The sequence below is a fragment of the Triturus cristatus genome, chromosome 5_1, assembly GCF_964204655.1.
Source record: "Triturus cristatus chromosome 5_1, aTriCri1.1, whole genome shotgun sequence".
In the NCBI taxonomy this organism is placed as follows: domain Eukaryota; kingdom Metazoa; phylum Chordata; class Amphibia; order Caudata; family Salamandridae; genus Triturus; species Triturus cristatus.
Window position 1 is genome coordinate 179,141,784 of NC_140587.1, and position 15,303 is coordinate 179,157,086.

The following is a 15,303-nucleotide window of genomic DNA, read 5'->3' on the forward strand; positions in this document are numbered from 1 at the left end:
AGGATATGGGTGAGTGGCGTTGCCCAGAACTGTCTATCTTTTAGGTAGTGCTTTATATTCCCAATTCCCTTGGGGGTATTGGAGTTCCCTTACAGAAAAGGGATGTGTTAATATGTACTTTCTGAGCGTGTAGTGTTTTTGTGGATTGTGTGCAGCGCGAGGATGCTTATGTTGGATGTGCTTGATCCTGACTCTAGCAGACGGCCCATCGCCCAGTGTTAGGATAACACAATATATTTCAATAGCACATGATTTGGAATGCTGGGTGCAGCACAGATGATTGTATATCGCAGAATGTAGTCTGTAGCTGCGGGTATGGAATTGAATTGTAATTTCTTGGGGCAGGTACCGACCCAAAGCACTAGCAAGGATAGAAGTGAAAGTACTTCTGCAGGCATAGAGGGGAGGGGGAGAATCACTGCACAGTCATTTGTCATTAATACCAATGACTTTTGACCCGGTCAACAAGGCACAGTATTGATTATTGCCTTTCTACGATGGGTGTGGACCAAAACTCAATCCCGAAATTCTAGTTGGTTGTTCTGTTTCTACCCACCTCTAATATTTCCATGACCTTCTTCAGGTCCTTCAGAAATTCATCTATCATTTAATTAATCATCACTCCTAAATTTAGAAGGTTCACTTAGGAACATCAGAGTCAAGTTCACCGCATCATGATCTAGAGGAACAACCCTTACAACGCAACTTTTACAACGCACTGCCATTACAACGAAACTGTTACAACGCAAGTGGATTTACAACGCATGCCATTACAACGCAAGTCTTTACATCGACTTGCGCTAGATGGCGTGCTAACATTACAAATAGTGTAGTTTACTATCCCAACACCTTCCCTACTGTTAAGTGGACTGGAGTTGGAATAGTAAATTACACTTTTCTAATGTTAGCACGCCATCTAGTGCAAGTCGATGTAAAGACTTGCGTTGTAATGGCATGCGTTGTAAATCCACTTGCGTTGTAACAGTTTTGTTGTAACAGCACGCGTTGTAACAGCACGCGTTGTAACGTCATACATCCCATGATCTAAGCACATCTCAGCCCTTCAATTCTTCCAATGTAGTATATCTTTCAACAAAGTGAGTAAAACTCATCTATACGAACTGCAATCCATATAATAAGGCAAAGGTGTTGGGAAGCCAAACTGGAGGCAATGATGTGCTATACAATAAGAGACAGCATTTGCATTACGGAGAGCTGCATGTTAATGTTAGTATTCCCAAGCCTACCTACAACTGGCATTAGAGACGAGCAATGGTTAGGTCTGGTGGCCCTCAACTAGTTTCACTTCTAAATATTACATGTAAAACAATAATGTGCTCTCATCAGTCTCTTTACAACACTATGAACTATTGGAGAGTGGGGTTAACCTCCCAATATATTTTCTTATGGGGGATGACCACCATACCTCTCAGACCACGCCCGCTCCCTCCTTATTTTTTACTACAGTCTTCATTTAATAAAGGTATCCTGACACTCCTACCTCTACCACAGTTTCTACTACATGTGGTTCATGTGTCACCCTCTCCCCTCTTTGCCATGATTGTGCAGGGTGAGAGAGTACTCACTATTTTGTAATTTAGCTGCTGAAATGCAGCATATTTTCCTTTGGTAAATAAGCGCTAAGGTGCAAACAGACAGTTCTTGGGTGCAGTGCTTTTAAATCTGATGTTAATCATCGCTTTGTCACTCCTCAGATGATAGAGCATCAGATAGCAGCTGTGGTTGTGGAACGCACATTCACTACTGAGAAGACTCTTGGCACTATGGAAAGATAGCGGACAGAAGTCTCTGGGCACTATGGACACATAACGGATGGTTTTGCTACCCAGCTCAATGGTACTTATTTTAACAGCCTCAAAAAGATGAAAGGCTGAGCGGACCCGCTGGGATGTGAACGTGCATCTATGATCTTAAAAACAAAACCCTTTATTGGGTGCTTCAGCCCACTAAACAGCTATACCTGGCTGGGCTGGACCAGCATCTCTGGACCATATATGGAACACATTCAGCAGACGTACGGAAACAGAAGAGGTCAATCCGACTGTCAGTGTGAAAATTGTGCTGCGGACAGTGTATACATTAACATAGAAAATCTACAAATTAATGCACGAGAGCTGGCGACAGGACAGCTCCGAAATACAGAGGCAACCCCTGCTCACCGGTTAGCTCCACGTGCCTCAATTCGTCCTTGGCTTCCAGCGCGTTCTGCAGGATCTGTGCAGTGCATACAATGACGTCATGCGCCTTCACTGCCTCCGCGAAGAAGCACTTCTGGTCGCTATCCCCACTAATGGCGACGAGGCGGTAGTCGTCCTTGAGGTGCGGATTGAACTCTTTTGTGTAGAGCTGGTCCACCAAATGAACCTAAAAAAAGGAAAAACATTAAACATTTTAATTGTTTTAAATTCGGGAGGCAAATCATAGGTTAATTGTGGCAGTCAGGATTTTGCATTTTTGTTTACAGAAATACCTGAAGCACCGCTCCTACATAAGACACACAAAATACATGAAATTCTTATATTCTGTGGGTTGTTTTTTCATTCGGCTCTCCTGCAGAGTTGGAATCTGTGCACTATAGTTCCACACAACAACACTGTGAAGAGCTGTGTCCAGCTGGTTTAAAAAATAGCCTTGAACTATAATCGACGAGTTTAATTCCAGTCCACTCCCTCCGCTCGCACAAATACTATTATTTTGGACAAGCATTTAAAAACAGGCTTACTAAGCAGTAAATAAAAATATGAATATCAAGACATTTATCTTTGTGATGTAAAAGTATAGAAACCAACAATTCACACCCAAAATATAGACAAGTGGTAAAATACATCTTATTGCATATTCATTTTTTTTAACTCCGGTAGTATTTAAATAAATGTGACCTTTTGGTGGAAACAATAGGTGCGCTAGATAGACTCATAGTACTTCATATGGATGTTTCCACATGTACGTGTAAGGTGCTGGCCGTGCAGGCCTTGTGCGCAATGACCTGGGGAGGCACAGACAAAATAACTGACGCCACTCAGCATGAAAGTTGGGTGCCGACTGACCACGTGTGGTCATTCCTCCTTTAATTATCCGCGCTCTGTCTGCCGGAGTGAGCGTGTGGGTGCGACACATCCGGCGAAGCCCTCCCCCCCGCATTTAAAGATTAAAGCCCCAGGGAGGTGGTGGTCCCCGGGGCTTAGGGGGGCCCGCAAGGCCCCTCCACCCATAAGTAAGGAATGCCTCAGGGAGGTGGTGGTCCCCAGTGGCCATACGAAATAACTCACACCCCATTACTAACAAATAAAAAATCAGACAAGCATTGGCATAGCCAATAGGTCTCGCTTTTGGGACCTTATAAGTATTTAGCCATGCAACAGTTGATGTTGTTGCACCAAGGATATTGTGCTGGATAACCAAACACTTATAAGGTCCCAAAGGCGAGACATATTGGCTATGCCAATGGTTGTTATTTCAGGTGCTCAAGGGTGGCTGTAAGTAAAGGCTTCCAGAGGGGAGTACCAGGAACCAACCCATCGAAGCGCTGCTGCCTGCGTTGTACCGAGTGGTACCTGTGGCCGGCAGCACCTTATCGCCTCCTTCACCGACCTCGTGCTGACCCGGAATAGGAGAAGCCTGCAAAAAGAGCAGGCCAGGCTCGTTTACTGAAGGACGTAGGACGTTAAGCAAACACCACAGAATGAGCGCGGCAACGTGCTGCTCTTTCCCTCTGCTCTTTCCTTCTCGTGGTAAAGTAAATGTTAACTGCGACAACAGATTTCAAAACAGAAGCCTAGGTACACACTGATACACAAACTGAGACGGCTCACCGCAAGCCTGCATCAATACAACTCTGTGCAATGGCCTCCATAATAATAAAACCGAGCTCGTCATGTCAGCAGTACACCTATGCATTTCCCACAATCCCCTTGCATCTAAACGCGCGCACCTGTAAACCAAGTACTCGCAAAGCCCAGAATTTTTGTGTTTCAGAATATTTTCAAAGCCTTAAGTTTGGGTCCATTCAGCACCAGTGTAGTCGAGGACAACTCGAAGTTCCCATTGAAAACATTGTCTTGGGCGGATGAACGTTTTTCCAGGAAGTGGTTATTTCCTGAAGCAAAAAATTTGAGTAACAACTAAGTTTAGTTGTTTAAAGGTCACCCTAGAGCTTTGAATGAAGGGTCTGCTTTCCTTCTAGGGATTTGATTTTGCCTACTGCTTCAAGCAAACACTAACAGTTAAAGCCTAAATATGAACTACTATTTTACGAAAGCAGAATACAGGTACAAAGGTAACTTTTGACGTAAACTACACCTCCGCATTTTTGTAATACAATAAAAAAACAAGCACGCGAAAAGAAAAAAAAAAGTGATCACGAGCAAGAAGTTTGGCCACGACTTGAGCCAAAGTGAAAGTGACCGCGATGCACTTAATGACCCGTGAAAGACAGATGGCGACTGCGCGCGTGCACGCTCGAGTGAACGAAAGCGCTAGGCCAGCCAAAGTGTGGGGTAGCACTTTGAAAACCCACCTACTAAATGTCTCGCAGGGCAGCGTATGCGCTGGCTCAGCGAGACCTAAAAATCAGAATCCGAGTAACAATTGTTAGGAGCCTGAATGTGACATCATTGTACGGGGATTAAACTAAATGAGACCCACATCATGGTTTAGTCTCACTAATACCAGCATACCCAGTGGCCATACGAAATAACTGACACCCCATTACCAACAATTGTCACAAAATACTACCTAGTGTCATCAGTCAGTCCTGCAAAATACATTTAAAATATATTAGTGAGACTAAACCATGATGTGGATCTCTTTTAGTTTAAACCCCGTACAATGATGTCACATTCAGGCTCTTAACAATTGTTACACGGACTGTGATTTTATTTGAATATGTCATGAAATGCCTGTTTATTATTTAATTTGTGTCAATTAATGAATTGTTATCATATTTGATCAATTTCAAAATTTGTTGACCTTGTGAAAAAAAAGGTTGCAAATTGAGTCTGTTTTTCATGTCTAACATCAGCTACGTCTGCTTTCTATGACACTGATTGTTAACACAATAAAATGGTGGTTGTTTGTTTGTGCAAATTGGCTTTGATAAAGACCTTGTGGTCGAAGCATGTTGCTGTTGATTCAAATACAATAATTGTGTGACCATGATCCTGGAGTGCGAGCCTTTCGTTGTAGAGGATATACAAAGTTTCTTCAATATCTGTAACGGACTCCGACGCCCATCCTATGCACCGGCCCAAACTGGCAGACGTGATCAGTGAGTCTGATTTTTTCCTTTGAAGTATGAAATACTGATTCCCGCCGCCAACCCCACCTTGCGGACCTGTGACTATGGAGACGTGGAAGAAAAGCAGAAACAGACTACGAGTGGCGTACGGGTGAGTGCGAGCCGAGTCGCAAGACGCAGGCTTGCGTTTGTTTGCGATTAGGCTTTCCACCTCCGTACACGCCGCTGTGAGGAACCAGATACAGTTTTTAGAGGGAACTTGGCAGGGGCTTTGCGGACAGGATCGAGCGCTTTTACAGACAAACAGGACCTGGGAGAGGCACAGGTGCCCCCTGTGGTTTTACTGAAACCCAAATTGAAGCATGAAGCGAGCAGGGAGACCAGAGGCAGATAAATCCCTCTTCTGCGAAACAGATGAGGATACAGGCGGTGGAGGCACAGTGGGGCAACAAAATCCAGGTGACAACAGGAATATTAAACAACTGCTGGTACAATATGAAAGGCTGCAGCATAAAGAAATAAACCGCTGGTGGGAAGTGTCCTCCTTTGACAATTATGTTGAAGTAGGCAGAGTGCCACAGGGACTGCGTATTCTAATCACCCCCACGTACCACAACCCCAATCCTAAATTGCTAGAGGAATGGTAAATCCTGATGGCAGCGACCTGAAAGAACATGCTGGAGTTACTTTCTAAGTACGCAGGGCTGGAATTATAAATAACCAGCAAAGACATTGACAAATTAAAAGAAGAACTTGATAAACACCCAGTATAGGAGGAGATTAAAGAAGCCCTAAAACAGATGGAAGCACTACTGGATAAATCTGAAGAGGTAATAAAACAGAAGTGTTAGACCTGTCAGCCCTTTGGGTGGTCCCTCCTCATCATTATTTATTTTGTCCCACTTTTGCCTCAAACCCTGTTTGAATTTTTCCTTTTTGGGAACCACCAGACTTTTTCGTGTTGCTACAGATTCAGGGAGCCATTTTAGCTACCCCTGAAACTTCTGTCTGAGGGCCTGGAGCACAAAATGGTGGCCACCTGTGACATCACCAGCATCCACTGGAACCTACCAGCACCTTCCAGAACATTCCAGGAGCTTCCAGAACCCTGTGACCGTTGGAGGCGGTTTAGAATGTTGGGAGGATAAGAGAGGCAGTTGGCAGTTGGAGCTGGCAGTTGGCACCTGACTGGTGAAGAGAGAGGAGCACAACAGTGAAGGAGGAAGGAGTGAAGCAGCAGGGGTGGAAACTTGTGCCTGGAGTGGGGTCCATAAACCCACCCTTGATACTTGTCCCTACTGATGGATCCCAGCCTATAGCCCTGTGTGGGAAGAAGACAGAAAGAAAACCATCCTAAGGACCTGGACAGCAGGAACAGGCCTTAGAACCAAGCAAACAGCAAGATTCTGACCTGAGAACTGGTTTCCCTGGAGCCCGGCGTCGAGTAGCCTGAAGACCTGGAGCCCGAGGTGGAGAAGCGGCGCTGACTGAAGTAGCAGACGTCGTACCCGGAGCCGCCTGAGGTCGTGAGAGGGCGCCGACGGGGGTCGAGAGGAATACCAGAGGTCGAGGAGGAAGTGAACCGAGGTCGAGCGAGCGGCGTCATCGGAGGAGTGAAGTCCGCCCTCCGGAGTCGTCGGAGACCGAGGTAGAGGAGCACCGGAGGTCGGGAGTGAGGATCGCACTCCGGAGTCGCCCGGAACCTGTGAGGAGGAGCACCGGAGGTCGGGGGTGAGGATCGCACCCCGGAGTCGCCGGAAGTCGACATCGAGGCCAGGCCGGCCGACGTCATCGGAGTCGAGAGCGCCATCGGACCGGAGCCGCCCGAAGTCGACATCGTGAAGAGACTGCCCGACGTCGTCGAATCGGAGGTAGAGATCGAACCGAGGCCGCCGACATCGGACCGGAACCGCCTACCGGCGTCGTCAAAGAACTGACATTGTGCCGAGGCCGCCGAGACCGAACCGGAACCGCCTCACGGCGTCGACACGACTCCAGCGGCGTCGGAACATCAGAAAAAGGGCAGTAAGTGGAGTAGAGGGCGCCTAAGGCCCTGTGGAGACCTGAGAGACTGCTCTAAGGGGCTAGGGAGGTGCTGAAACCAACCTGACTGTGCCTGGGGTGAACTGGGACTAACCTAGAGAGGTTGTGTGGAGAAGGAAAGCCAGGGCATTGGTATTCCCCCCTTTGATCTACCTCAGTTTAGGCCTCAGCCTTGTCCCAGCCAGGGAGTAGCCTCCCCCCTCAAGCCTTCCACAACCCTACAAGCTGTGCCTGGGCCAAATCAGCCCTTAAGAAGGGAAGTGTCATCTGATTATATGAGGGGTGCTGTATACTTGTAATTATTTATTGGGGATACTGTATTTATTGAGTTTTTACCTATTTATTGCTGCACTATATTTATAGGTTCACAGGACTTGTTGGTGTACAATATTTATTGATACAGTATTTATTGCCTCAAAGTATTTAATTGTCTGTATATATTGCCCTTGTATTTATGCCCTGTTATTTATGATCACCCCTATTTATTCCATCAAACAGCCAATATTTATTTGACCTGCAGTATTTAAAATTTGTATATTGTGATTGACCTATTTATTTTTCCAATCAGCAACTAAGAGAAAAAGATAAAGAAAGAATATTTTCATAATTTTTACGGTGTAGAGTCGTTTTTGGAACGGATGCACGCATGGTTATTGTATGGGTATATTGTATGCTTAGCACTGCGCCTGTTTCCTGACCACTCGAGCCAAGCTACCCCATTGTGTTGGGAAGGTCCACCACCACCCTGCGGAGTGGGAGTGGGGCTGTTTCCAACATAAATTGGTGGCAGCGGTGGGATAGAGCTGTGCCTACATATACTCAACAATAACTGTGGGTAGTCCATAGGCCTACACCGGGAGTTTTCTCACAGCGGCCTTCCAAATTGTGGGTTTTTGTTTTTTCCAAATTTACTCTGGTGGTGGGAGGAGGTATTACTAAAGGTACCCCCCTGCATTGTTACTGCACAAAACCTGTCCTCTAACCTGAGTGGGCAAGATGGAGTTTGTACTGGAAGATTTAGAAACGTACACTGTGGCCCAACTCAGGGAGTTTTGCCAGCGGGAGGGGGTGTACTGTCCCCCAGGAGCAAAGAAGGGTGCACTCCAAACCAGCTTAAGGGCTTGGGGGGAGGCACGCCGAGAAAGCAAGGCTGAGGAGGAAGACAGGGATGGAGAGCCTAACCCCGAGGGGGCTGAGATGTACCAACCTGAGGTGGGGAACCTGTCAGCAGGGACCAGGACACTTTCTAGGAAGGGCAGCACTGTCTCTAGTGGGGGCTTATCCAGCGTGGAGTTAGCAGATCGGAGAGAGAAAAGACAGCTCACATGGGATTTAGCAAAGCTGGAGAAGGAGAAGGAGGAACAGAGGTTGGCTCATGAGACGGAGAAAGAGAGGATGGCTCATGAGATAAGACTGAAAGAGATAGAGCTTCAGATCCTAAGAATAGGGGCACAACCTGTTCCTAATGGTGGCAGCCAAAACCAAGAGGTCACCAGGGAATCCAAACCTTACCTGCCAAAGGACATAGTAGCTAGCTATGGGGCGGGTGACGACATCGCCAAGTGGCTAGCAGCCTATGAGGTCTCGTTGAGGGCCCATGGGGTTCCAGTGAAGTACTGGGGAGGGGGATTGTATAAGTACATGCCTCCAGCTGGTAGGGATGCTTTATTGGCCCTCGAAGAGGATGAGCAGACCCATTACCCCACCATGAAACTGGCGCTCATCAGAAAGTTTGGACTAACACCTGAAAAGTACAGACAGAAGTTCAGGGGTAGTCACAAGCTGGGCACACAGAATTGGGTGGACTTCCTGGACTATGCAAAGAAGGCACTGGAAGGTTGGATTCAGGGCAGTGAAGTAAGGAACTACGAGGAGCTGTTTGACCTAGTACTGAAGGAACACCTACTCGAGAAATGTTTCCCTGAACTGCGGCAACACCTGGTGGATAGCAAGCTGACCAGCCCCCGGAAGCTTGCTGAGGAGGCGGACATTTGGGCTAGTACCCGGGTGTCCACAAGGGGGACTGGAGGGGATACTCAAAAGGCCGGACAGGGCGCCCCCCAGAAGAAAGAAGGAGGGGAAAAGAAAAAGGAGTTCTCCAAAGGCCCCCAAAATAACTTCCAAGGGAAGGGAACAGGATTCACCTCTAAGGCTAACCCACCCAGAAACCCTAATCCTGGCCAGAGTCAGCAGCCAAGGGTTGTCCATTGCTACGAGTGCGGTGGCGTTGGACACTATAAAGGAGATCCGAAGTGTCAGAAACGATCACCCCCTCCCACTGGAGGAAAGCCCCCCGGAGTAGCTAGTGTAGTGCTCGGGGAGGAGATGCCCTTAACTAAGGGAAGGGAGTGGGCGGGTGTCACTTTAGTGTCCCTGGGAGAACGGGAGATGGTTCCTAAGATCCAGGTGCCCGCAAATACCGCAAAGTATGGGCAGTGGATCACCATCAACGGCCAAAGAGGGGAGGCTCTGAGAGACACAGGAGCCAGTATGACTATGGTGCGTAGTCAACTGGTGTCTCCAGAGCAGGTAATTCCCGATGTACTCCACCCAGCCGCGATGGCTGACGGCAGAACAGGTCACTATCCAGTGGCCGAGGTTCCCTTTGAATGGGGGGGGGTTGCAGGTTCACTTCGAGTTGCCGTAAGCCCTGCCGTGCCAGTCGATTGTCTGCTGGGCAATGACATGGAGCACAACGCTTGGAAGGAGGTGGAATACCGGACTCACACCGAGATGCTGGGTACACCTGACTGGGCCTGTGTTAGCACAAGGTCCGTGACTACCCGAAGAGGGAGTTCATTCCGGCTGGAGCCTGGAACAAAGGCCCAGCCAGCTGCCAGTCAAGGGAAGAACCGAGGACAGGAGGAGCCTGCCTCGGCGTCTCCACCCCGTAGGACGGATAGGCCACCGGAGGTGGTGGACCAGGAGTCTGCGGAGGGGGACGTTACCAACCTGGAGGACCTACCCATCCCGGCCGAGTGGCACGTGGAGGGAGGCCCGTCCAGGGAGGAATTCTGCCAGGGCCAGAGGGAGTGCCCTACCCTTGAGGGGCTGAGGCGACAGGCCGAAGCCCAGGCAGCAGGGAACGTTGAAGGGAACTACAGTGTTTACTGGGAGGATGGCCTCCTCTACAGTGAACCCAAGGCACCCCTACATGGATCGTCACGAGCCTTGGTAGTTCCTCAACGTTATCGAGCCTTCCTTTTAGAGTTGGCTCACGAGATCCCCTTGGCAGGACACCTGGGGCAAGACAAGACCTTCGCCCGTCTTGTCCCACACTTTTATTGGCCTCAGATGAAAGTGTCGTCCGATACCTACTGCCGGACATGTGTGTCTTGCCAAGCCAGTGGGAAAACAGGGGTGAAGCTGAAAGCTCCCCTGGAACCACTTCCTGTCGTTAGCACCCCCTTTGAAAGGGTGGGCATCGAAATTGTGGGTCCATTAGATCCACCAACTACAGCTGGTCACAGGTTTATCCTGGTCCTGGTGGATCATGCCACACGGTACCCAGAGGCAATACCTCTGAGGACCATAACAGCACCTGTTGTGGCTAGGGCCCTGATGGGAATCTTTACCCGAGTGGGTTTTCCCAAGGAAGTTGTGTCCGACAGGGGGACCAACTTCATGTCAGCGTATATGCGGGCAATGTGGAAGGAGTGTGGAGTGACCTACCGGTTCACCATTCCTTACCACCCCCAGACCAATGGTCTGGTGGAGAGGTTTAACAAAACCTTGAAAGGCATGATCAGAAGTCTGCCTGAAAGCCTGCGGAGGAAATGGGACGTCCTCCTACCCTGTTTACTTTTTTCTTACAGGGAAGTGCCACAGAAGGGAGTGGGCTTCAGCCCCTTCGAGCTTCTGTATGGGCACCCTGTACGTGGACCTCTTAACCTGGTAAGAGACGGATGGGAAAGAACTCCCAGAAAGCTCCCCCAGGATGTGGTGAGCTACATGCTGGCCTTCCGGAGCCAAATGGCTAAGTTGTGGAAGCAAGCTTCTGACAACCTGGAAGCCAGCCAAGCAGTGATGAAGGCGTGGTATGACCACAACGCTCACCCGGTGGAGTTGGAGCCTGGCCAGAAGGTGTGGGTGATCGAACCCGGAGAGCTTAGTGCCCTCCAGGATCGCTGGTCAGGACCCTTTGAGGTGTTGGAGAAGAAGGGTAAGGCTACCTACTTGGTGGACCTGAAGACCCCTCGTCAGCCCCTGCGGGTGCTGCATGCCAACCGCCTCAAACCCCACCACGAGAGGCCCGAAGTCATCTTGATGATGGTGACTGACGGAGGAGAGGACGTGGAAAGCGAGCCTCTCCCTGATCTGTTTGCGTCTCAAGAGAAGGATGGGTCGGTGGAGGGAGTGATTCTCTCCCCATCTCTAACTCCTGAACAGCAGGAGGACTGTCGCCAGGTCCTGGGGCAGTACTCTTCGTTGTTCTCCCTTGTCCCGGGTAGGACTCACCTGTGCGTCCATGACGTGGACACAGGAGACAGCCCACCTGTGAAGTCCAAGATCTACCGGATGTCAGACAAGGTGAAGGCCAGCATTCATAGTGAAGTCACTAAGATGCTGGAGCTAGGAGTGATTGAACCTTCTAGCAGCCCCTGGTCTAGTCCGGTGGTGTTAGTACCGAAAGCTGCACCACCGGGTGCCCAACCAGAACTGAGGTTCTGTGTGGACTACCGGGGACTGAATTCAGTGACAAAGACTGATGCACATCCGATCCCTAGGGCGGATGAATTGATTGACCGGCTGGGAGCTGCCCAATATCTAAGTACCTTTGACCTTACTTCAGGGTACTGGCAGATCTCGTTGACTGATGGAGCAAGGGAAAGGTCAGCCTTCTCCACGCCCAATGGCCACTACCAGTTCTGTGTGATGCCCTTTGGGCTCAAGAACGCACCTGCCACGTTTCAGCGCCTGGTAAACCAGATCCTCACCGGAATGGAGAGTTTCTCTGCTGCTTATCTGGATGACATAGCCGTCTTCAGTAACAGCTGGGAGGATCACTTGCGTCACCTGCAAGCTGTTCTCCAGGCCCTGAGACAAGCTGGATTGACGATCAAGGCCAGCAAGTGCCAGATCGGGCAGGGGTCGGTAGTGTACCTTGGACACTTGGTGGGTAGGGGAACGGTGCAACCCCTCCAGGCGAAGATCGAGGCCATCATGGCCTGGGAACCCCCCAAGACACAGACTGAGGTCCGAGCATTTTTGGGCCTCACGGGATACTATCGCCGCTTCGTGAAGGGGTACGGTACCATTGTAGCCCCTCTCACGGAGCTCACGTCCAAGAAACAACCTCGACGGGTAGTCTGGACGGAGGCTTGTCAGCAAGCCTTTGAGAGATTGAAGAAAGCCATGTGCGAGGCCCCGGTCTTAAGGGCCCCAGACTTTTCCAAGGAGTTCATTGTCCAGACAGATGCATCAGAACATGGCATTGGGGCAGTGTTATCGCAACTCAACGAAGAGGGTCTGGATCAACCCGTGGTCTTCCTATCCCGGAGACTACTTCCCAGGGAACAGAAGTGGAGTGCAATAGAGCGTGAAGCCTTTGCAGTGGTATGGGCTCTGAAGAAGTTGCGGCCATACCTGTTTGGATCGCACTTCCTAGTTCAGACCGACCACAGACCCCTTCGCTGGCTGATGCAAATGAAGGGGGAGAATCCCAAGTTGTTGAGGTGGTCTATTTCCCTACAGGGGATGGACTTTCAGGTGGAACATCGGCCTGGAGTGGACCACGCCAATGCAGACGGTCTCTCAAGGTACTTCCGCCTTAGTGATGAGAACTCCCAAGGGGTTGGGTAGCTCTCCCCACTTTCAGCTGGGGGGGACGCGTGTTAGACCTGTCAGCCCTTTGGGTGGTCCCTCCTCATCATTATTTATTTTGTCCCACTTTTGCCTCAAACCCTGTTTGAATTTTTCCTTTTTGGGAACCACCAGACTTTTTCGTGTTGCTACAGATTCAGGGAGCCATTTTAGCTACCCCTGAAACTTCTGTCTGAGGGCCTGGAGCACAAAATGGTGGCCACCTGTGACATCACCAGCATCCACTGGAACCTACCAGCACCTTCCAGAACATTCCAGGAGCTTCCAGAACCCTGTGACCGTTGGAGGCGGTTTAGAATGTTGGGAGGATAAGAGAGGCAGTTGGCAGTTGGAGCTGGCAGTTGGCACCTGACTGGTGAAGAGAGAGGAGCACAACAGTGAAGGAGGAAGGAGTGAAGCAGCAGGGGTGGAAACTTGTGCCTGGAGTGGGGTCCATAAACCCACCCTTGATACTTGTCCCTACTGATGGATCCCAGCCTATAGCCCTGTGTGGGAAGAAGACAGAAAGAAAACCATCCTAAGGACCTGGACAGCAGGAACAGGCCTTAGAACCAAGCAAACAGCAAGATTCTGACCTGAGAACTGGTTTCCCTGGAGCCCGGCGTCGAGTAGCCTGAAGACCTGGAGCCCGAGGTGGAGAAGCGGCGCTGACTGAAGTAGCAGACGTCGTACCCGGAGCCGCCTGAGGTCGTGAGAGGGCGCCGACGGGGGTCGAGAGGAATACCAGAGGTCGAGGAGGAAGTGAACCGAGGTCGAGCGAGCGGCGTCATCGGAGGAGTGAAGTCCGCCCTCCGGAGTCGTCGGAGACCGAGGTAGAGGAGCACCGGAGGTCGGGAGTGAGGATCGCACTCCGGAGTCGCCCGGAACCTGTGAGGAGGAGCACCGGAGGTCGGGGGTGAGGATCGCACCCCGGAGTCGCCGGAAGTCGACATCGAGGCCAGGCCGGCCGACGTCATCGGAGTCGAGAGCGCCATCGGACCGGAGCCGCCCGAAGTCGACATCGTGAAGAGACTGCCCGACGTCGTCGAATCGGAGGTAGAGATCGAACCGAGGCCGCCGACATCGGACCGGAACCGCCTACCGGCGTCGTCAAAGAACTGACATTGTGCCGAGGCCGCCGAGACCGAACCGGAACCGCCTCACGGCGTCGACACGACTCCAGCGGCGTCGGAACATCAGAAAAAGGGCAGTAAGTGGAGTAGAGGGCGCCTAAGGCCCTGTGGAGACCTGAGAGACTGCTCTAAGGGGCTAGGGAGGTGCTGAAACCAACCTGACTGTGCCTGGGGTGAACTGGGACTAACCTAGAGAGGTTGTGTGGAGAAGGAAAGCCAGGGCATTGGTATTCCCCCCTTTGATCTACCTCAGTTTAGGCCTCAGCCTTGTCCCAGCCAGGGAGTAGCCTCCCCCCTCAAGCCTTCCACAACCCTACAAGCTGTGCCTGGGCCAAATCAGCCCTTAAGAAGGGAAGTGTCATCTGATTATATGAGGGGTGCTGTATACTTGTAATTATTTATTGGGGATACTGTATTTATTGAGTTTTTACCTATCTATTGCTGCACTATATTTATAGGTTCACAGGACTTGTTGGTGTACAATATTTATTGATACAGTATTTATTGCCTCAAAGTATTTAATTGTCTGTATATATTGCCCTTGTATTTATGCCCTGTTATTTATGATCACCCCTATTTATTCCATCAAACAGCCAATATTTATTTGACCTGCAGTATTTAAAATTTGTATATTGTGATTGACCTATTTATTTTTCCAATCAGCAACTAAGAGAAAAAGATAAAGAAAGAATATTTTCATAATTTTTACGGTGTAGAGTCGTTTTTGGAACGGATGCACGCATGGTTATTGTATGGGTATATTGTATGCTTAGCACTGCGCCTGTTTCCTGACCACTCGAGCCAAGCTACCCCATTGTGTTGGGAAGGTCCACCACCACCCTGCGGAGTGGGAGTGGGGCTGTTTCCAACAAGAAGAAACTACGTAAATTCCTGAGGGATAAACAGGACTATGCCTGTGGTAGAATTCTGACATTTGGCAGGAAGTATGATGGTGCCATACGACAATTTAGACAAGTGGGAGCCCTGAGACAACAGGAGTTGGTTACATCGGAATCTGGCTTAGAAACCTATTCGGACTTGCAGGATATAGCTGGTAATGCAACGAAA

General features: G+C 49.8%; 1 protein-coding gene across 1 annotated transcript in view; it reads right to left on the reverse strand.

Annotated features, from left to right (window-relative positions):
• Window positions 1–15,303, reverse strand: part of LOC146830595 (ATP-dependent RNA helicase DHX58-like) — a 143,192-nt gene that overhangs the window by 91,282 nt on the left and 36,607 nt on the right. Inside the window, exon 3 of the mRNA XM_085604788.1 lies at window positions 2,181–2,385. Coding sequence (XP_085460914.1) covers window positions 2,181–2,385 — 205 coding nt within the window. The remainder of the gene's footprint in view (window positions 1–2,180; window positions 2,386–15,303) is intronic.